The 24408-nt window shown below is 40.4% G+C and overlaps 1 protein-coding gene across 3 annotated transcripts in view; it reads right to left on the reverse strand.

The window, feature by feature from the left end:
- Window positions 1-15483: 15483 nt before the first annotated feature.
- PCGF1 (polycomb group ring finger 1) overlaps window positions 15484-24408 on the reverse strand; it is a 126384-nt gene continuing 117459 nt past the window's right edge. For all 3 annotated transcript variants that reach the window (XM_033955016.1, XM_033954998.1, XM_033955008.1), the window contains exons 8-9: window positions 24113-24193; window positions 15484-15714 (exon numbers count right to left, since the gene is read on the reverse strand). In XM_033955016.1, coding sequence (XP_033810907.1) covers window positions 15667-15714; window positions 24113-24193 — 129 coding nt within the window. In that variant the 3' untranslated portion in view covers window positions 15484-15666. The remainder of the gene's footprint in view (window positions 15715-24112; window positions 24194-24408) is intronic.

Here is a 24408-nt window from a genome sequence, read left to right on the forward strand (position 1 = left end):
GATTTAAATGGTTCCTAGATGGTAATAAAATAAAGAGCTCAGCATTGAAAAGTGTTGTACTTAGTTGTTGGTAGAGTATGTGAAGTTGAAAAGAAGGGTCTTTAGTTTCTTATGAAACATGGTGCAGTTAGGTTCAGTTCTGATGGTTCTTGTGAGATCATTTCAGGTTTTCACACCCGTAAATTTGAACATTGAGTGGACTATGCATTTGTATTTGAGATTTTTTTTTGTAGTGGGGAGGTTCAATTGTAACCTGTCAAGATGTCTGCATGAAGTGGACCATGCCAAGGTGAATTAGTGGTGCAGTGGAGTTTCTGTAGAGTTTGTGGTATATAATGCAGGAGGTTTTGAATTTTATGTGAGAAGAGATGGGTATCCAGTGACGTTATTTGAGGTAGTTAGAGATGGAGTCGTATTTTTTCAGTTTGAAAATGAGTCTTATAGCCGTGTTTTGTATGAGTTGCATTTTGTGGATAAGGGTGATGTTGATGCCCGTGGAAGGTTTACTTCCAAAGGTTGGAGATTTGCAGTTCCATTGATAGTATTCATACATGTCCAGGGTGGGGTGGGGTGTGTGTGTGTGGGAATATTTTATGATTTCTTTTGTTTATGAATAACTGTTGGGTATAAGGGAAGGGGGATATTTGATGCGAGTTAGAATTTGATGATATATTAAGTGATTTTAAAGTATAAATTATTGTATTATATGTTACACTTATTGTGAATTTTAAAAATGAATAAAGATTAACAAAAAATAAAAAGATAGTATGGAGTCCAAAATACAGCCCAGAACTTTGGAGGATTTGCCTACTGCAAGGGTTTTACCCATTTGGAGAGTGATGTTTGTCAGAGGGGTCTGTTGTGGGGTTTGAAAGTAAAGTACTTTGGTTTTAGAGGCATTTAGCTTTAGTTTGTTGTTGGTTGCCCAAATTTGTATTTTGTCTATGTTGTCTGAGATTTTTTTTGGGGTAGTATCAGTTTGGTTATTAGTTTTTGAGATAAGGAGAAGGATGTCATCTGCATATGACATAATGCACTCATCACTGAATTTAATATCTCCAAGTGAGCTCATAAATAGGTTAAATAATATAGGGGAAAGTGGAGAGCACTGTGGTACTCCGCAGAAGGCCTTCCAGTTGTCGGAGAGGATGTCATCTTTTTTGACGAGATATTCTCTGTTTAGGAAAAAAGCTTTAAACCAATTTTCTGTTCTTCCTATTTCAGAAAAAGCTTTGTTAGATGTACTCCACTCCTTTCTTTCTCCAGCTACATTGGCTGTGATAGTCAGAGACTCTCTTAGCTGTATTTTAGGCCCCTTTTTACAAAGGCACGTTAGCCGATTTAGCGCACGCTAAATGGTAACACATCCATAGACTTATAATGGGCGTGTTAGCGTTTAGCGTGTGCATAGATTTAGTGCATGCTAAAATGGCTAACGCACCTTTGCAAAAGCGGGTCTTAGTGTGGCAAGCGGAGCAAAGCCTCTCCCCTTGCAGTAGTGGTACAGAGGCTGGGCCGCAGGAGCCAAAGAGAAGGATAATCTGAGTTTTGTATTTAGACCATGGGTGTCCAACTTTTTGGCTTTCCTGGGCCACATTGTCCGAAAAAAAATTTTCTGAGGCCGCACAAACGCTGCAGCAAGACAGAGGAGGGAGCCGGCAAGATAGTAAACACCCGGGGGGTAGCAGAGGAAAACACTGCATCGCCCTCAGCCAGGGCCGCACAAAATACTTCACGGGGCCGCAGGTTGGACACCCCTGATTTAGACCAAAACATTTTCCTTTCAATGGTGTCTTCTCCTATCACTGTCAATCACAGGCAGGAGAGCCAGCTCTTCGTTTCAGAAGCTGTGAAAATATATCGTCAGAAAGTCTTACTCAGCCTGGTAGATTCACTAAAGGTAGCTGCTGAGCATTTTTATAAGTGCAGCAGAACCCAAGTGCCTCTACAATGGTAACTAACTAGAAGGGATTTTTCCTTAGATATTATCATCCTAATTGCTAGAGATTTCCGGATAGAATCCATTATGTATGTTCAAAACTCGATCTCATATCCTATCCAAAGTTCTATCACACTTAACATAAGAACATAAGCAATGCCTCTGCTGGGTCAGACCTGGGGTCCATCGTGCCCAGCAGCCCGCTCACGCGGCGGCCCAACAGGTCCAGGACCTGTGTAGTAATCCTCTATCTATACCCTTCTATCCCCTTTTTCAGCAGGAAATTGTCCAATCCTTTCTTAAACCCCGGTACTGTACTCTGCCCTATTACATCCTCTGGAAGCGCATTCCAGGTGTCCACCACACGTTCGGTAAAGAAGAACTTCCTAGCATTCATTTTGAATCTGTCCCCTTTCAATTTTTCTGAATGCCCTCTTGTTCTTTTATTTTTTGAAAGTTTGAAGAATCTGTCCCTCTCTACTCTCTCTATGCCCTTCATGATCTTGTAAGTCTCTATCATATCCCCTCTAAGTCTCCTCTTCTCCAGGGAAAAGAGACCCAGTTTCTCCAATCTCTCAGCGTATGAAAGGTTTTCCATCCCTTTAATCAGACGTGTCGCTCTCCTCTGAACTCTCTCGAGTAACGCCATGTCCTTCTTAAGGTACGGCAACCAATATTGGACGCAGTACTCCAGATGCGGACGCACCATCGCCCGATACAACGGCAGGATGACTTCTTTCGTCCTGGTTGTAATACCTTTCTTGATTATACCTAGCATTCTATTCGCTCTCTTAGCAGCCGCTGTGCACTGTGCCGTCGGCTTCATTGGGCAATAATTGAACAAATGTGACAGTGTGCCAGAATTAGATTTAGAGAAGCAGAACTCAGCTTTTTCCTCAGAAACCTGGCCACTTTTACTAGTACGGAAAAAAATAAGCATTAGGTCAAAGAGGCAGACAGGTAAAGACAATGACCAGAACCTCCCCACTCTGCGTTAGACAATGTATCCTGCAGACTCATTTTCTAAACTTTTTTTTGTACCTGCTGCGCAATGTTTATTAGATAGAATCAGCGAAACAGCTTCTGAAGAAACCATGTAACCAAAACAACTGTCTTCTAATTTCCATCCATTAGACAAGAGCTAGGGCACATCTGAACACAAATTCTTACGTGTAAAACGACATTGGTAATATTGCATATAGAAAGCACAAAATCTGTTTGATAATATTTAAAACAACCTCACAATATTATTCTGCAATAACTGACATATTGACCAAATATCTTTTAAATGCCAAGTTTCCCAATTAAATGTAACGTTTTGAATGTTAAAACAGGGGCTATTTCAAGTGGGATCTTTTTGGATACAGACATTTCTTTGTGAAACAAGGAATCATGTTCTGAAGTGCTCACCGTGTGGCAAATAGGAGGTGATTCTCTAAAGCAGTGATTCCCAACCCTTTCCTGGAGGAACACCAGGCCAATCAGGTTTTCAGGCTAGCCCTAATGAATATGCATGAGAGAGATTTGCATATGATGGAAGTGATAGGCATGCAAATTTGCTTCATGCATATTCATTAGGGCTAGCCTGAAAACCCAATTGGCCTGGTGTTCCTCCAGGACAGGGTTGGGAACCACTGCTCTAAAGAGTCACCTAGACCAGTGATTCCCAACCCTGTCCTGGAGGAACACCAGGCCAATTGGGTTTTCAGGCTAGCCCTAATGAATATGCATGAAGCAAATTTGCATGCCTATCACTTCCATCATATGCAAATCTCTCTCATGCATATTCATTAGGGCTAGCCTGAAAACCCGATTGGCCTGGTGTTCCTCCAGGACAGGGTTGGGAATCACTGACCTAGACCAGGGGTAGGCAATTCCGGTCCTCGAGAGCCACAGGCAGGTCAGGTTTTCAGGATCTCCACAGTCAATATGCATGAGATAGATTTGCATCTCAAGGAGGCAGGGCATGCAAATCCATCTCATACATATTCATTGTGGATATCCTGAAAACCTGACATGCCTGTGGCTCTCAAGGACCGGAATTGCCTACCCCTGACCTAGACTTAGGCAGCAGAAATGTTTGCAAATGGTGATAGTCAAGTCATTTACATGTGTAAATAACCTTGTAAGAGCAATGCCGTAGGCGGCACATCATGGTAGCCAAATTACATGTCAGGTCCATCATGCCTATGCTAGCTAGCTCATTTCCTATGGAACATTTGTGTTTAGATTGTTCGCCTTGGTAGCCAAATTTTTTGTCACATCTTTCTTGTCTATGCTAAACCAGTTCAATCCCTATGGAACATATGTGCTAGCTTGTGCCATTTGATAGATCCCTCAAACTCCATACCCTGACTGCAAAGCCATGTAACCCTATGTAATTGTAATATTGTAAAACTGTGAATGCTAATTCATAACCTGTTCTGAGCCCTCTGGGGAGGACAGGATATAAAACCAATGCACATAGTCCAGGCACACAAATACTCACATAAATTATAGACTACTATAATTTGCATGCATTCCAGCTAACATCTAGGCATGGATATTTACTCCATCTATAGCAGGGGTGTCAAATGCCAATCCTTGAGGGCCGCAATCCAGTCGGGTTTTCAGGATTTCCCCAATGAATACGCAAGAGATCTATTTGCATACAATGAAAGCAGTGTATGCAAATAGATTGGGGGAAATCCTGAAAACCCGACTGGATTGCGGCCCTCAAGAATTGGCATTTGATACCCCTGATCTCTAGGGTTGGTGTATGTAATCATGCCTTAAAATATAAGTGCATTTCTGCTACCTGTAATATTTAAAATTTGATACAATCACTATTTAGAGCGCCATCATAGTGGTTTACAACTAAGTAAAGCAAAAAAGAAACACAACTCCACATAAACAAAGCGTAAAGAATAGTTACTGTGACTCTAAGATCTTTCGGGACCAAGCCATCCAGTTGTCCAACTCTAATAAAAATGTGCTATTGTAGAGCTCCAAGGTTTATTAAAATTTGATATCCCGCCTTAATCAAATTTAAAGCGGTGTTACAAAATTAAAATAGCACGTTTGCAGCAGCTGTAGAGGGATAGGAGCTACTAAATCTTCCTCCAGTAGTAATGATATGAGCTTGCCTACAAGATCTGTACTTTTGAACCAAAAACCTCCCTCTCGGAGTTTGAGGCCTGGTAGTGGTAGACTTGAACATCTGTAAGGTTTCACTATTTTCAATTTTCTTATAAATCCACTTTAATGAGAGCTAAAAGTTAAATATCATCTCACAATAACAAACTTCTCTTTATTATGACAGGGGTTGCCACGCAGCTTATTTTAAGGAATTGGAAAAACTGGGATCGATTGAACTATACCTTTAGGTGGGAGTCTCTGTGTCACGTCTTTAAAATGTAACGTATTATGGCTATGCAGCAGGGACATTATAAGAAGTTTCTGGATATTTGGGAGCCATTGACAAAATTTTACAAAGAGTGATGGTTGATTTTGCCCCTTGATCATGTATGTCCAGGGTGGATTGGAAAATATTTTTAATTTTTAATTTGAGTGCAATTTTTGAATATGAAGATTGGGAGGGGGGTGTGATATAGGTATTTGTTATAGATGACAATTTTGATTGAATTTACGTGCTATTAGAGTGTAATATGATTGGATAATATGTTGCACTTATTTTTGGCTTCAAAATGAATAAAGATATATATTTAAAAAATTCTTATAAATTATGGCTGGCCTATTCCTTGCATCAAACAAATTATAACAGAGGAAAGAAGAGAAAACAAATAATTCTAACTTACATTTTCAGTTTCTATCGTTTGGATAGGTTCACCTGTGGGGCCTATATCATCAGAGTTTCTCTAGCTCCTCCAGGAAACACTTTCAATGTGCATAACCATACTGTTGCTTTCCACAATGCACCTGACTACAGTTTGAGAAGGCAGTTAAGAACATAAGAACATAAGCAGTGCCTCCGCCGGGTCAGACCATAGGTCCATCCTGCCCAGCAGTCCGCTCCCGCGGCGGCCCAAACAGGTCACGACCTGTCCAAATCACCAGAAAGGGCCCCCATGCCACCTTGGTTTCCTATTGAGTCCTATCTTCCCATCAAAGTCCTAGCCCTCCGGTCTTGCACATGCACGACCTGGTCGGGTTTCTACACTTATTTTCTGGTTAGCTTTCTCAGTATCCCACGATCCCTTTATCCCTCAGGAATCCATCCAGTCTCTGTTTGAATCCCTGTACCGTACTCTGCCCGATCACCTCCTCCGGTAGCGCATTCCAAGTGTCCACGACCCTCTGGGTGAAAAAAAACTTCCTTGCGTTTGTTCTGAACCTATCTCCCTTCAGTTTCTCCGAATGCCCCCTCGTACCTGTTGTCCCCTTCAGCCTGAAGAATCTGTCCCTGTCCACCCTCTCTATGCCCCTCATGGTCTTGAAGGTCTCTATCATATCTCCCCTGAGCCTCCTCTTCTCCAGAGAGAAGAGCCCCAGCCTATCCAACCTCTCGGCGTACGGGCAGTGTTCCAGCCCTCTCACCAGTTTCGTTGCTCTCCTTTGGACTCTCTCGAGTACCGCCATGTCCTTCTTGAGGTACGGCGACCAATATTGAACGCAGTATTCCAGATGCGGACGCACCATCGCTCGATACAGTGGCAAGATGACTTCCCTCGTCCTGGTTGTTTTGCAGGTTTAGTTTTGCAGTTTGCCCAAATAATCAGGTCTGAATAAATTAGACAGATTCAAATAGCAACATTTCCTATTACTTTTAACGTTCTCATATTTCTTGCAGTCCATATTGCCTGGCTTAACTGGTATCAGCATCAGTGGCAGAGCTCACAGCATTTAGTTACTAGTACCTTTACCTAAATGATCCACACAAATAGGCTTTGGCAAACTATGAAAGTTTCAAACACTGGAGCAGAATATTGTCAAGATTCATATCCATATCCTTGGAGTGTTCTACCAGCTTCTAATCTAGTGTGGCATGACCATGCCACAAACAAGGCTGCTCACTGTATCTTTGATCCCCAAAGCCAGGGCCTCAAAATTGCCTCTTTAGGACCACATCCACCTTTTGATCCTGTGCTTCCTTTAGCATCACACCTCCTTCACTATGCAAGGAGGTACGTTTGGTAACCTGAGCCACTGTGGAATCCACTTTCAGCTGAACAAAAAGTTGTTGAAATTAAGGAGCTATAAGGTAAAGCCTAGACATAGTGCTGGCTACCCATAATGTATCCTCCGGGGTCTCCCACTGATCTGTGACTAACAAAGTGATTCTGGATTCGTGTGAAAAAAAGTGGTCTGAGAATTAGTGCCGCTCATGACCGTGCAGTGTGAAGTGGATGGCTGCTGAGATTCCAGTTTCAACTCCCTCAGGGAGTATGTAATAATGTGCATCACAGTTGTTGACTTGAAGAATCAACGAACTGAGGGGGTCCTCCCCCTGGTCCAAAGTCACCACTGCCTCTTGACTTCCATTCCGTATAAGAGAACCCAAATCCCCAAGTGAAATCTTGCTCTGGGAAATTAAAGGCACGGAATCTGACCTCCAGTTCTCCCAGTCCTTCTCCAGCTGGTCTTGCTGGCCCAGAGGCAGGCTCCTTTCCAGAATGGAGGCACTCTGAGGGAAAATCTTCCCTTGGGCCAGCACTGGTGTGCTTGTAGATAACGCAAGGAGGCCCCAACAAGCCAAGTAGGCTTTCCATAGGAGATTAACAAAGTCTGGGGTAAAAGCTGGTACTGAAGGCCCCTAGGATCCCTGCAGGGTCTTAGACAGGCCTCTTGGGCTCCGCAGCTTCCACGCACCTGAATTTGGCTCCTTTGCTAGTTTGGAACTCCAGAATGAATTTGATTTTTTTTTTTTTTTTTTAACTAAACCACAGGCTCCTTGCAGTTCCCCAGCCCTAGAGATCTCAGAGGAGGTTGAGCATATGGCTTCAGTCTCTCCCTCACTTGCCCTGTGGCACACAGTGCAAAGCTGGAATGATATAGGGGTTGAATAGCAAGAGGAGTCCATTCCTGACAATCTTAATAAAAATCAAGAGGTTTTGAGGCAAATAGAGGCTTTTAAAATAAAATCAAGAAAATTCACGAGAGCCGCCATGGCAGCAATCTCGCATAAAAATAGCCCAGGGAACTACCCTGAACCTCAAAAAATTCAGGGAAGGGCTTTTTTAAAAATTATTATTTATTTATCCATTTATTCTTATACATCAAACATTATGAATAAAAATGAAGACTTTTGCCACATTTTAACATCAAAAAGAAATATAGAATTAGGTTATCAGACCTCAAAACTTAAAATTGCTCAGCCTTATATAGTTCACATATGAGAAGACAATTCACATTTAGAGAGAATATTGAAAGAAAAAAATGTTCATATACAAATCAAATTCGTACATCTTCTAATTTGCAACACAACAAAACAAAAAGGAAGACCCAATGTTCCACAGTAAAAACAATCCAAAGATAAAAACAACAGACTGTGGATGTTCTGAAAGATGTATTTTTATTCGCTCTTCACAATACAAATAAAAGTCTAAATAAGTAATACACGTATGATTGTCCCGATGGACCCTACACAGTCTGTGTTTCAGCGAGGCCGCCTTCCTCAGGGGTCCAGATGATGTAGGGTACAAAGATAAAAATATGAGCAAAATATTGTACGTGTCTTTGAGCATAAAACCTGAAAATGGCTTGAAACAAGTAGAGTAGCGCGTAAAATTGCAGTGATTTCAAGCCATTTTCAGGTTTTATGCTCAAAGACATGTACATTGTTTTGCTCATATTTTTATCTTTGTACCCTACAACATCTGGGCCCCTGAGGAAGGTAGTCTCGCCGAAATACAGACCGTGTAGGGTCCGTCAGGACTATCATATGTGTATTACTTATTCAGACTTTTATTGTGAAAAGCAAATAAAAATCATCTTTCAGAACATCCACAGTCTGTTGTTTTTATTTTTACATCTTCTAAATTACATGGATCTATTTAATTGGGGTCTATTTGGAAATGCTTCATACTGAGGCGCTAGGCAATAATACTCCTTTTCCTTCGAGAAAAAAATTGCAACTGAGAGGATTCAAAAAAATATAGAAATTTTGATCCAGTTGGATCATACACTTGCATGGATATCTTAATTGGCATTTTGCTTCCAGGGCAAGCACGTGTTGCCTTAATTCAAGGAACCCCTTTCTCCTGGTCTGAGTTGTTTTCGAGGTGACTGGAAAAAATCTTACTTTCTAAGGTCACTTCTTTAAGCCTAAAAAAATAGTCTTAGAAGTGCCTCCTTATCCTGCCTAGAAGATCTTCTGGCTTCCGGCTTCGGTTCATAGACAAAGCGCGCCTTTGTCCCGGCACGCTTTTGACCTGACACCTCCGGCATCTGCCTGCCTGCCTTGAGCATGCATCTGCGCATGCTCAAGGACTTCTAATTCTCCCTCTCGCCGGGAACGTATCAAAGCGAGTTTCCATTATTTCCTATGGATAAACTCGCTTTGATAAACAAGCATTTTGGATTACGAGCATGCTCCTGGAATGGATTATGCTCATAGTCCAAGGTACCACTGTATTCTGTAAATTACACATGCAGTTTTGTACCCTTGTCCAGATTCTTATTTAAAAAGTAGACCTGTTTTAAAAACCATGCCTGGTAGTTCAGATATTCCACCCTGGTGGTGGGCTTTATGCTGGTTTCAAAATACTAAAATTTTAAAGCACAATAGGATCCTATTTGGACAAACAAACCATTTTGATCAGCAGTTGTACCTATACAGTACTTGTATTTCATATGCAAATCTGCCACCTGCAGGTAAATAGGCAGAATTGCAATCACCTGAAAATAACCCACAAAACATTCTGGTGAATATCCATACAATTTTATGTTGTCATACATCCCAAAATCAAAGCTCTTAGTAGGGGGACGTAGAAATGTCTTACTCTCATGCCAAAATACATTGTCTTGTCTGTATGGATAACTGAGGAAGCCCATTCTTTCTGGGACTGGAGAAGCAGGCTTCATGCTTTGATGCTATTGGAACTTAAATATGCTAAACTTACACCAAAGTGGAAGACTTTTTTCTTCAAGTGTGGGAAGTATATATATTTTTTTTCCTTTCTCCTAGAGTGCATAGTGATGTGTTAAATTCTCTTTCCTCTTTGGGGGGGGGGGGAGGGGGTGCTCCATCATCTCATTTTCGAGGGGGGGGGTTGGGGAGTCTGGGGAGGTTGGAATTCGAGAGCTGTATATATCTAGCTGGTTCGGCCATAAGAGTCAGGCCACCAGTGTTCATACAGTTATCTGTTAGCCTTGGCTCTTGAATATCCTGTAATTATTCTACTATTTGTGTTTTGTAGATTCTCTGCAGTAGTTTCTGGGGTTTCTCTGGTTGTTTCTTTGGCTGGGGGGGAGGGGAGGCAGGGTTAAAGTTTGATACTTGTGGCCAAATTGTACATACTTTGCGGTTTTGTAACCCCTAATTGTTGCGAGTTTCTTGTTACAATTGCTATATCTTTGTCTATCAATAAAAACAGATTTGATGATAGGAGAGAAGGATGAAAATGGGTAACAGTGGGAAGGGGAGGCTATGTTCCTCCTTTATTAGAATTTCAGTGGAATTGGGGGCTTGGAAGTAAAGTTGTCCACTGGTTGGGAGTACCCAAATATGAGAATCAAAGACCAAATGACCTGCCTGTAAACCAGCAGACTATTGTTTTATCAAAACTCAGTAAAAGCCTATGATGTAGCAATGAAGTCTCAACAGCTGTTAAGTTTGTAAGGGCCTGGGGGGGGGGGGGAGGGGGCATAATCAAAAGAAAAATCTAAGTCCAATTTGGACATATGGTGCTAGATGCCCAAAGTCGGCAGTGGTACAATGTCCATTCTCAAAAAATACATCTAGAATAATTTTTTTGCAAAAATCGTCTTGACATCCATGCCATTGATCATCCAGACCACCAGTACGTCTATCTTTATACCACATTTTCAACCAAAAATTAATCCCAAGTCCCAAATGCCCAGAATAAGACCATTTAGACATGGGAGGGGCTAGCATTGTGATGGACTGGCCACCTAGACATGGCAATATAGCAGTGGAGCACTTTACATGGCACTGCTGTGAACGTTACAAAAAGGGTACCACAAACATCTCACCAGCACTCTCTTATAGGTTATGGTGAGCCCCCCAAAACACACTATACCCACATGTCTACAATCCCAATAGCCCTTATGGCTGCAGGTGCCACCTATATGGCATTATAGTAGGGTTTTGGTTTTTATTGGTGGCCTAACATTTTCAATCATGAATGTAGTGGTTACAGTGGCTTGTGGGCCTGGGTCCTCCTCTCTATGGTTCATCAGCTCCCCCCTCCCCCCCCCCCCCCCCGGCTACTTAAGACACCTGTATGCAACTCTGCTAGGCTTTCATATAGCAGGTGCTGATGTTCTAGAGACAGGCATGTACATTTTTATTCTAATATTTATGGCAGTGTGTGTGTGTGTGGGGGGGGTCAGTGATCACTGGGGGAGTGTGTGAGCCATCAGGAATGGATGCAGTGGAAAGTGAAAATTTAAGAATCTGACAGAAGGGATGACAGTAGGAGAGAGAGTGCTGAGTAGATGAGGGAGAATTCGATCAGAGGAACAGGTAGCGAGTTTGGAGGAGGAAAGAAAATGTAGATTAGCACAACAAACTCCCAATTTATGCATTTTGAATTATGGGGTCAATCTTCAAACCAATTTAACCAGCCAGAAATAGCTCCTGGCTGTTTAAATTATTTGTCTGGGACTATCCAGGCATACTATGTGGAACGTAATCCGACAGTGCCATGGAAAATGTCGTTAACTGGCTAAAAAAAAAAAAAACCCACGCATATAGGACTGTGGGTGCTAAGTGCCAAATATTATACTTAACCAGTTAAGTTTTAGCCCACCACAAATGCATGGATATTCAATGCCAGAGCCCAGAAATGGCCCAGCACTGAATATACAGGCATAAAGCTGTCAGCAAAATGCTGACCACCACTAACTGAATATCTACCCCTATATTTTTTACACAGTAGAATATAAAAAATGTAAAAGGGTGTGAAGATAAGGCACTGTATTGGAACCACCTGGCGAAATTTGCATTATAAGCAATATCATGTAAGTCCACTGAAAGAATCAGGGTAATGATCCATAGGCTTTGGCATTTTATTTATTTCCAGTATTTATATACCACTTATAGCCTAAGTGGTTTACATTCAGGTACTCAAGCATTTGTCCCTATCTGCCCCAGTAGTCAATCTCCAATCTTTTAGCGGTTGTTATGAAAATCCTTCTTTTTCTATAACTGTTATAGAGTACTAACATTCTCAAGGTAGTGGGGTTTGGAGGGGGGGTGGGAGAAGGATGCACATTTCCAAAAGTTGATATATTAATAAAGTAATTAATACTTTTTTCCTATCTTTTTTTCTGAGTTTTGCTTTGGTCTTAAGTCTCTTCTGCTTTTCTTTTTCCTAATTCTCTTCAGGGCTCCTGTCCTTTTGACATTTCTTCTTTCTCTTGTGTCCTGCATTCATATTTTCTGTGACTCCCTATCCACCTTTTCCAGCATCTCCCCTGTGCCCCTATCTCTTCTCTTGTGTCCAGTATTGCCCCTCTATGACTCTGTACCTATGTTCCCTCCAGGGCTAGCAGCTCTTGTGTGTCCCTGACCTTCCCCACATCCCTTGCTTCACTTTTTCACCATCTCTCTTCCAGTCCAACATCTCACTCTTGCTTCTTCCTCAGGTCTATCATCTCCCCCCTTGCTTTCCTTCTCGTATCCTTGCTTCATGATTGGAAAAAATCCATCATCTATCCAATAATCAAAAATCATAAAACTAGTACTCAAGAGGTTTCTAATTACTGGCCTATAACTAATGCTTCTTTTCTATTTAAGCTTACCAAAAAAATGGTCTTTAGGCATGTTACAGACTTTATCGAAAAGACTAATGTATTACATTCAAGCCAAACGGGGTTCCGTCAACATCATTCTACTGAACTCTCGCTCATAGGTCTGACTTCAAAATTTTATATCATCTTGATTACCATCAGTCTGTATTACTCATTTCTTTAGATCTTTCTTCGGCTTTCAACACGATTGATCATAAACTTCTATTGGAGCGCCTTCAAGACATTGGTATCACCGATCAAGTGTTGGATAGGTTTACATCTTTCTTCTCAGAATGCACCTCTAAAGTAAACTTCAATTCTGCATCTTCTGAATCTTTTACAAACAAGCACAGTATACCTCAGGGCTCTATATTATCTCCTTTACTCTTTAATATTTTTATGGTGCTGCTCTTGACCTTAGGTCAGTCTATTGGTTTTACAGTGTATGCCTACGCTGACGATGTGCCGCTTATTCATCCTATAGATCTGAACAATTCTGGTGAGGTAGTTATTAATGAAAAACTTGAGAAAATTAAACTCTGGTTGGACTCGCACATTATCCTTAAATGTTGATAAGGCTAAAGTCATGATCTTCCCATTCAAAGATGGATTATCCATACAGGCCCCTTTCATACTTGATTTTTCACCCATCAAATCTGCACCTTCATTAAAACTGTTAGGGATCACTTTAGATAGCAAATTTTCTTATCTCCTTATTAGTACGGTTGTCCAGCAATGTTTTCATCAGCTAAGAATGATTAGATCAATTTCTAAACTTTTGGATACTGCATCTTTGAACATCCTAATGCATTCCCTTATTATTTCATGTATAGATTACTGCAATGCCCTCTTTAAAGGAATAACAAAAAAAAAAAAGAACTTAGGCGATTTCTAATTGTGCAGAATACAACAGTAAAAATCATTTATAATGCAAAGAAATATGACCACATTTCTCTTCTTCTGCATAAGACACATTGGTTACCTATCGAGCACCAAATCAGTTATTCTTCTTTTAACCTTTAAAACTTGATTATACAACCAGAATTTATTGATAAACTACTTAGTCCATAAAGCCCATCCAGATCTCTCCGTTCTGCAGCTCACAATCTCCTTAACATTCCATCCTTAAAATATACTAATACTTTAAGATCCAATAATTTTGCTGTGACAACACCTTCCCTTTGGAATTCCATTCCCAACTATATAAGGGAAGAAACTTCAAGATTAAGTTGAAGACTTTCCTATTCATAGACGCTTTTAAGACATAACTGCCCTAGTTAGGGCAACAATTTTTTCATTATTTTTCAGGTCTACCCTTTCCTTATTGTTCTTCCCTTATTTGTTCTTTTCTTTATTGATTGTAGTTCTCCCCTTCTTCTTCTTGTTACTTTTGCTTGTCTGATGTATATTTGTTTGTTTTACTGACATATCCCCCATAATGATATGTTCTGTTTTTAATCAATTGTTTTTATGTCATTGTATGCTGACGATGAATTTTATAGTACACCGCTTTGAATTTCAGATTAAATGGTATAACAAATTTTTAATAAACCTTGAAACCTTCTCTCCCCTAGTAAAGCATATCCTCTTGCTTCCATTCCCCTCAACATCACCACCATCCTGCATCCTCCCAGGTCTGCAACAGCAGTATAAAGTAATGTGGGGCTTTGCAGCCTTTGATGCTCAAGGTCTGCTGCATTCCACTTCCTCTGATGTAGGCTTCCTGCTTTGGAGAACTGGGATGCAGTAAATGTTTTAGAATGCACAGTGGACTCAAATGGTCCTATGCCCACTTTGGGATCAGGCCTACCCAAAATTTATTTTCCCTTAGTGTGGCTGGCAGGGATCCCCCAAGCTCCACCATGGGGACCTGTGTCTGGCAGCAGCTGCTCAGGGACAGTGCTGGCAGATGCCCAAAATGAAAATTCATTCAGCAAGCTCTGGCCAACACAGGTATTTCATTTAAGGGGGAAGAATGAAGACAAAATTAAATTTTTTGGGCAAGTTGCCATCAATGGCGTTGGCATCCCCGTAGTCCACTTGGGAGGGTTCCATGGTCCAGACCATGGTCTTCACATTTGAGCAGCTTTGCTCTAGTATATTAGTCATTGATTGGCTGCATAATCCTTCCCATGGAAACCACTGTAAGAACATTCCACCTGTAAATTAGCTTGAGAAACCACATAAAAGTGGTCAATTGTATAACTTCATATTCAGACTTAAATTCCTAAGTCATGCTCAAGTTGAAATACCACTTCTCAAAATTTATTGAAATGATCTCTGCTTAATAGGCCGCCATATTATGACAGACTTCTGGGACTAATCAAACTCAAAATGAAGTCACTCCATATCACAGACAACTCCAGTGTAGAATAGCAGAAAAATGAGCTTCTGAAGACTTGTTAAAAACTGCTGGAGGTTTGTGCATTGCTTTGAATGGGGGCACCTAACTTAAGATAAGGAATTGTGCTGCAATTTTTAAAAACAAATATTAAAATATATGTTTTAGGATACTTCCACAGACCTCAAATTAGACTGCAAGACTCATTTTTGCTGGACTAATCAGGAAACTATTTGGTGAAGCTCTGTTACCTCACAAATGTAGATAAAAACAAAATGTGGATAGCATGTTGATTTTCACATTTTTATTAAAAAAAAAGAAAAATAAAAGTCAGAATAAGAAGGGACATGTTTAAATTAGATAATTCATCAATTAGTCCTCCACTGGGCAAGATATGTTTTTATACAAAGATGGAACACTGGTAAAGTAACTTGTGCTCTTCTAAAAACTCCTTTAAAGCTCTGTAGGAATTCTACCTTCTCTTCTCTTTAACACTGTAGTTCAGGATAAGAGGAGCTTGCTGGAAAAAACAAAAACAAAAGAGTAAGTTAATGATCAAAGCCTTTGAAGAAAGTAAGAAATACCTACACATTTTGTCTGGGGAACTTTATTTCTTAACTATATTACCATACTGCCCACTTGTACTGCTTTTACATGAGAATGCAAGAATAAATAAAACAAGTCACACAAAAGAATAACTTTCAGATTGATCTGTCCTGCTTAGACACCCAGGTCTTCTTCTAAAAGCAAAAGGCCAACAGAAAGCTTTCAGAGTACTGGGAAATTTTAAAAGAAAAAAGTATAACTGCCCTTTAGCATCCCACATTTATTAACCATCTTTCTGAAGAAATTCACCTAAGGCAGTGCACAGAGGCAGTTTACACTGTAGTAAAAAACAGAATGTAACTACTGCAAAATGATCACATATCAGCACAACACACTATTAGAACAATGAGAAGATTTTGCATTCTAAGATCTCTGGTCATTTGACTCATCCTCCTTTCACCCTCTACTTTAGTTGGTCTTTTGCTTAAAACACCTTAACTCTTTTCGGTATCTTGGGGTAGCGTTAGATTTTGGGTTGTCTTTTCAGGAACAGATCTAGATCTTCTGTTGTAATACACCTGACAGTCTACATTCATGAATGCGACACACTGAACACAACAAATTCAAAGCTGACTAAAACATGCCAAAAATTTTTCATTGTTTAACTTTAAGTTAAATATAGGGCTACTATATATCCAGATTTATCTGGACATGTACTCTTTTTAGAGGACTGTCCAGGTGTCTGTTTTTCTAAAACTTGGCAGTTTTGTCAAGGATATTTTTTTAACCTTTCGGGAGGGGGCAGCAGAAATGAGGTGGCACTGGGGGGTCACCCGCAGGTGGGAGTCACATCAATCACAGTCCTTCCACATGTACCAGTGGTCCAGGGACAAGGGCTCCTGTTGCGAGCCACTGGAGGCTCATTTGGCACTGGCTGGAGGTGTCAGGAAAGACCCCGGCTCTGGCTTCATCTGGAGGGTGTCCATGCATTGGCCTGACATCACTGTGTGTGCATATGCTTGGAGGCCCTCCAGACACAGCTTTGAGCTCAGGCAAAGCTGGAGTCTTTCCTGCCACCTCCAGCCAGCGGCTCGCAACAGGAGCGAGAACCTGGCCTTGGACCATCAATACCCATGGCAGAACTACAATTGACATTGCACCCACCTGTGGGTGACCCCCCCCCCTGCTGTCCCAAAGAGGGGGGGAGGGAAGACGGGAAGGAAGGAGAGGAGAGACTAACAGGTAGTTTAGTGTAGGGACAGGGCCATGTGTCTTATTTTCAGAAATACAGTAACCCTAGTTTAATATGGAATTACCTATCCCATATTAAAAAGCTTTATGAAAAACATCAGTCTCAGATTTCTCACTTGTCATGTAACAGAACAAATATATATTCAGAGTCTGGAGTCAACTTCAGTAACAGTAACATAATATCTCTCCTTTGCCAGATAATATGAAGCAACGCAAAAACCTGTAAATCTGCTTCATATAAACTATATAGCAAACAATCTATGGACAGCAGACATGCAATATTTTTACTTTCCATCAACAAATTAGTGCAGTTATGCAGAAATGCTTTCATAAGCTCAAACTCATCCGTTCTATTTCCTCTTTTCTCGACCATTCCTCTATTACTATCTTGATTCACTCCCTAGTAATCTCAACTATTGATTACTGTAATGACCTCTATCAAGGCATAACCAAGAAAGAAATCCGTCATTTACAATTATTACAAAATACTGCTTTTAAATTAATCTATCATGCTAAAAAGTTTGACCATGTCACCCCTCTCTTTCATAAACATTGGTTACCTGTTTCTCATCGTCTTTCCTATAAAATACTTCTCCTCACCTTCAAAACTAAAAACTCTAATCAACCGACATTTATAGACAAACTTTTGGTCCCCTACTCATCATCAAGGGTCCTCCGATCAAATAATCAAAATTTACTTTCTATACCGTCAATCTGGGAACTGTTTCATGACATCAGTTTGACCATGTCACCCCTCTCTTTCATAAACATTGGTTACCTGTTTCTCATCGTCTTTCCTATAAAATACTTCTCCTCACCTTCAAAACTAAAAACTCTAATCAACCGACATTTATAGACAAACTTTTGGTCCCCTACTCATCATCAAGGGTCCTCCGATCAAATAATCAAAATTTACTTTCTATACCGTCAATCTGGGAACTGTTTCATGACATCACTCGCAAATCCATCTTCTCAGTTACCGCCCCCTCTTTGTGGAATGCCCTTCCACTCGACATTCGATTAGAGAATTCCCTCGAAAAATTTAAAACTAAACTTAAAACTTTCCTCTTTAAAGATGCTTTCACTCTCTAGCATCAGACTCCCACTTTTAAACTTCCTGATTCATAAGTATTTTTGAAATAGCCAACACTTTCTTAAACTGATCTCCTCCTGTTGTTCTTACCACTCCCCATTTACCGTCCTTTTTTTTTTTTTTTATTAATTTTACTTCAATGTATTTTAAACAACCTCTCCCTCCCCTATTATCCTTTTGTCTCATGTATGTTAATTTAAATTCGTCCAGTAGTTTTAACATTTGATAAACTACTGTTTTTTATTTGCTTCCTTTAATTTTTTTATAATGTACACTGTCTAGACATGTATTTTTTATAGACGGTATATCAAAAATAAATCTTGAATCGGACTGGTGGCAACAGTTATTACTAGGAGTAATGAAGAAGTAAGTGTGTGTGTGTGTGTGTGTAAGTGTGTGTGTTAGATTTCAGCTCCTTAACGTGATTGAGTTTGACACTGGAGATTCACTGGTGGAGATCCACAGAGTGGGGTTGCCACCTGCATGCCTGATTGCAACTGTTTCATTTTAATTATCTTGGGTTGATTATGGTTAGGTTTTCCTATTATTTTATGTAGTTCTTTTTCTTTTATTTAGTGTGTAATACATAAACCAACATGGCCTATTTTTAAAATTGGTGGGACATCAAGTGTCAAACCATAAAGCAAAGTTACCTGTAACAGGTGTTATCCAAGGACAGCAGGCAGATACTCACGTGGGTGATGTCATTCACAGAGGCCAGTACTAAATTGTAGTCACTTTAAAAATTTTGAAAGTCTTAAGATTGCCCATATATGCATGCACTGGTGCCTTCTCACCTGTGTTGACTCACGGGCCCAACAGTTCAGTAAAAGAGGGTGCAAGAAATGACCCAGTGTTTAGGATCAAAGCACTGTACACACCAATTGTACGAGTCAGTGGCCAAGATGGTCCTGTTAAACCGAGTGAACTGTTTGAAGCCACTTGGAACTTTGCACAAAGGGAACACCGCCGACACAAAGTCAAAGGAGTCTATGATCCAGGGAGGTCAAGCAGACGTTAAGATGAAAATAGATCTCATAGGCCCAAAATAAAAAGTCGGTCAAAAACAAAAAAATTTCAACTCAAAATAAAAGTATATAAAATACAAAATTATGAAGAAAAAAATGCCATGGAATGGCACAAAATGAATAAGTTTGACACACTAGGAGAGAATCCAAGAAACAGCTTCTCAGCTCCGCAGAAAACTGAGAACTGACGGTCCTGTGAGCGGGTGGGAAGGCACTAGCGCATGCGCAGTAAAGGTAGTCTCGAGACTTTCAAAACTTTTAAAGTGACAGTACTCTTTAGTACTGTCCATACCAGGTTCCGTGGAAGACATCATCCACATTGTCCTAGGATAAACCACAATACAGTTTTAGACCTGAACACATTAAACAGAAAAACAGAACATTAATATAATATACCCACACTATCAATGCAATACAAATGCATATTTTAATAGATACCATATTGTTTCTTAAACCCAGCAAATGTCATCTGAGAATCAATGCGCCTTACAAAAGATTAAAAAGGTTAGCAACATAGACATTATGAATCATAGCAAAACTATAATGAAAACAGATGTGTTTTTAGCACCTTTCTAAATTGAAGACAGAAGAGGTCTCACGTAAGCATGTAAAAAGGCAGTTCCAAATTTTGGGGCCTTGAAACTCAAAGGTGGATTCGAAGAGTGATTTCCTCCAAACTTGACATGGAGAGGGAAGAGGTAATTTATAGTGTTGAGTCATTTTTGAGTTATAGGAGTGTGAAACTTAACTGGCTGAAGTTAGCCAAGCCGAGTTTTCTCCATATATAACCCTGTGAAACATACATGCAATTTTAAATTGAATTCTATACTTGACTGGCAGCCAGTGTAGTTCTATTGTCAGTGGACTGGCCCTCTCAAATCAGGCCTCATGGAAAATCAGGCTAGCTGCTGTGTTCTAGAGTAGCTGCAACCTCTGAAGTCCTTTCTTTATGATGTTGCAATATAAAGAGTTGCAATAATTTAGATATGGAAGTAGAACTGCTTGAGTCACTGTCCGAAAACTAGTCAGGCTCAGGACTGATTTTATTGTCCTCAACTGCCTCAATCTGAAGAAAAATCTCTTGAACAATGAGGTAATTTACTCACCCATGGTGAGACTGGAATCTAGAATCACTCCTAATACTTTTGATGATTTATAACTCATGAGCTTCTCACCTGAGGACAGGGTTAACTCTAAAGCCATTCTGGTAGCTATTTATAAAAAGCTTGCTTCAGTATCTGCCACAAAATCTCTATTAGATTCAAGTCAAGACTGACTAGACCAGTCCAAAAATAATTCTGCTTCTCCTCAGTCATTCAGATGTAGACTTGAATTTGCGTTTTGGATTATTATCTTGCCACATAACTCAAGTACACTTCAGCTAACAGATGGACAACTGGACATTCTCCTTAATAGTTTTCTGGTACAGTGCAGAATTTATGGTTAAGGACATAAGAACTTGCCGCTGCTGGGTCAGACCAGTGGTCCATCGTGCCCAGCAGTCCACTCCCACGGTGGCCCCCAAATCAAAAACCAGTGACCTGAGGCCAGCCCTACCTGCATACGTTCCGGTACAACAGGAACCCGTCCAACTTTGTCTTAAATCCCTGGAGAGTGTTTTCCCCTATAACAGCCTCCAGAAGAGCGTTCCAGTTTTCCACTACTCTCTGGGTGACGAAGAACTTCCTTATGTTTGTACAGAATCTATCCCCTTTTAACTTTAGCGAGTGCCCTCTCATTCTCCTTACCTTGGAGAGGGTCAACAATCTGTCTTTATCTGCTAAGTCTATTCCCTTCAGTATTTTGAATGTTTCGATCATGTCCCCTCTGTCTCCTCTTTTCAAGGGAGAAGAGGCCCAGTTTCTCTAATCTCTCACTGCATGGCAACTCCTCCAGCCCCTTTACCATTTTAGTCGCTCTTCTCTGGACCCTTTTGAGTAATACTGTGCCCTTCTTCATGTACGGCGACCAGTGCTGGATGCAGTATTCTAGGTGAGGGTGTACCATGGCCTGGTACAGCGGCATGATAACCTTCTCCAATCCGTTTGTGATCCCCTTCTTAATCACTCCTAGCATTCTGTTCGCCCTTTTTGCCGCCGCCGCACATTGCGCGGATGGCACTCCCAAGTCTCTTTCCTGGGGTTTCTCCAATAAACAGTAAGTTTTCCATATCCTGCAGTAGCAAAGTATCACACTAGTACCACCGTGTTCGACTACTGGTATGGTGTTCTTGCTTTATGCCAGATATAATGCAACCTGTAGTTCAAAGAGTTCCATTTTTGCCTCATCTGTCTCTAAACATTATGTCAAGAGACAGTGATCATCAAGGTATGTTTTTGCAAATGTGAGATCAACCTTGATGCTAGCTCTAGATAATAGCAGTTTCTACCTTGCTGCTCTCCCATGAATCCCATTTTCTGATTAGTCTGTTTCTTATTCTGAGGTTATAAATAACCTTAGCTGAGACTACAGAGGCCTGAAGTTCTTTGGATGTTCTTCAGAGAAGTTGTGTTACTTCCTGGAAGAGTTGTTGAATCCTCAGATTAATTTTGGCAGATTGGCCACTCCTGGGAAGATTTACCACTTTTCCAAGTCTTCTCCATTTGGAGATAAATGCTCTCATTGTGGTTCAGTAGAGTCCCAGAGCTTTAGAAGTGGCTTTGTAGAAACTTTGTGATGATTTCATTCCCATGATAAAGTTCAATATATAGTGAGGTATACTTTCAACAGGGAAGGCTGAAGTCAAGCAGCTGAAAATTAGTTAATTGAGTAACTAAGGGCACAGTGACTCGACACTAGTCCATAAAGTATACAATTCAGGGTTTTCTTTAGATTTTCATTCATAAGAACATAAGAAGTTGCCTTCTTGTGTCTTAGGGTCAAACACAACAGAATTTTTAGTGATAACTCTCCTTTTGTCAAATTCCATTTAATTGTATCAGATTCTCTCTTTTTGGTGTAACTTGACCCTCTTTATGAAACGATTTACCATATTTATACTATGAGCCCTCACACCAGAAATGTTGAGCCCTGCTCCCATAACCATTAGGCAGAATGTGATTTTTTTTAAAATGATAATCAGCTCTATGGCTGTATGAGGCAACTTCATTTATAAGTAACTTGTAAAACTACCCCCCCCCCATTATGGTGGAGTGCTAATTTTGACTACAAGTGTCAATGTTTGGATGTGGATTTGGAAAATAATGCAGTACAGGAAGTCTCCAGGTTAAGAACGAGTTACGTTTTTAAAGCTGTTCTTAAGGCACACACATAGTATGAAACACTGATTGGAAGCTATTCAGAGAAAGAAATGACTCTTCTTTGCAGCAGATGCAAGTAGAAAGCTTACTTTATTAGGGGGAGGGGCAAGATGGAGATATACATATGGACCATGTATTTACTAGACTGTTTTTGTCTCTTAGCTTCTCCTTTGGATATACCTCACAAAAGGGAGTAGAGCAGAAAGCCCGGGCAGTCTCCTCGCTGAATTTGAGTCAGCCAGAAATTATGGACTTTCCAGCCTCCAGCTACAATGTGGGTCTTACTTTAAGATAAACTGAAAGAGACTCATGGAGCAAAAGTATAGTTAGACACCCAATTTTAGGCTGGCCTGATCTCAAAGTAGATGGGCATGACAGCTCCATCCCCCTGAATCTTTTCTTCCCCTCCTCCCCAGGTGATCGTTTATCTCTCAACTCCATTCCCCCATCCATCTGGTACCTTTTAAAACCTTTAGTTCTTTGCTGGCAGTGAGCAGCACTATAAACAGGAAGCCCACGGTCAACCCTACTGGGTCCTTTCCTCTGACGTCTGCCTAAAGGAAGCAACGTCATAGGAAACTCAAGCATTAGTGTGAGAGATAATGGTGCTGGGGCTGCTTGATAATCATGATCATAACCATAACATGATCAGATTTGATATAATCCCTGGAATAAGTTCACACAGGAAATCCAATATAACATTTAACTTTAAAAAAAGGAGATTGATAACATGAAAAGAATGGAAAAAAGAAACTTGGAGTAGCTGCAAATGTCAAAAATTTATATCAGGCATGGATGTTATTCAAATATAACCATCCTGGAAGCCCAGACTAGATATATTTCATGGATGTATTAAAAAAGGAGGAAGGAAGACCAAACGGCAGCCGGCATAGTTAACAAGTGAAGTGAAGGAAGCTATTAGAGCTAAAAGAGAATCCTTCAGAAAGTGGAATGATCCGACTGAAAATAATTGTAAACAGCACAAGGAATGGCAAGTCAAATGCAAGGCATAAATAAGGAAGACAAAGAGAGACTTTGAAAAGAAGACTGCACTGGAAGCAAGCACACACAGTAAAAACTTTAGGTATAATAAAAGCAAGAAGCTGGGAAGAGAATCAGTTGGACCACTTGACAACAGAGGGATAAAAGAGGCTCTCAGGAAAGACAAGGCCATAGCACAGAGATTAACTTAATTTTTTGCTTCGATCTTCACTGAGGAAGATGTGGGGGAGTTATCAGTGCCACAAATGGTATTCAATTCTGATGAATCAGAGAAATTCAAAACAATCCCAGTTATCCCAGAAAAATTCAAACAAATCTCTGCAACCACTGGAAGATGTAATGGGTCAATTTGACAAACTGAAGAGTAGTAAATCATCTGGACTGGATGATATACATCCCAGAGTGCTGATAGAACTGAAAAGTGAACTTGCAGAGATATTCTTTGTAACTTTTTTTCAGTCTCAGGAGAGTATAGCGTGGTGATTAGACGCTCAGCACCCTGAAGTTATGGGTTAATACCCCATGCTGCTCCTTGTGACCCTGGGTAATCACTTAATCCTTCTCTGCCCCAGATACATTAGATAAGTTTGTGAACCCACCAGACAGATAGGCCTTGGCATGAAATGAGTAAAATTATACTTTCTAAATACAGAATTCCATCTGAACAGTCAAAATGGACAGGAATGCAGGACTGTTATAATATGTCATTTCCTCATTAAGTGGCCAAACTATACTAACCTTGCCATACCACTGTGATAGCCAAAGTTGCTTCATGGTCATGTGATCTGGTAACGATTCATTGTTGAACAGTATCTGGACCTAAACACACACAAAAAATAGAACATAACTACTCTGAAGTTTCAAAATTTCAAACTGAGACATGTGGTCACCCTTTCATCACATTCATTAAGTCTTGGGAGGAATATGCTGTGGAAAAACCAGACTCAGAGGTCTTTACCATGAAGAGCTAGGGTATCATCATTTTCAGAAGTCTGCAATTTATTTGTAACTTGTGATGATTTGACTGCAAGTCC

The sequence above is a fragment of the Geotrypetes seraphini genome, chromosome 1 (assembly GCF_902459505.1).
Source record: "Geotrypetes seraphini chromosome 1, aGeoSer1.1, whole genome shotgun sequence".
NCBI classification, from domain to species: Eukaryota; Metazoa; Chordata; class Amphibia; order Gymnophiona; family Dermophiidae; genus Geotrypetes; species Geotrypetes seraphini.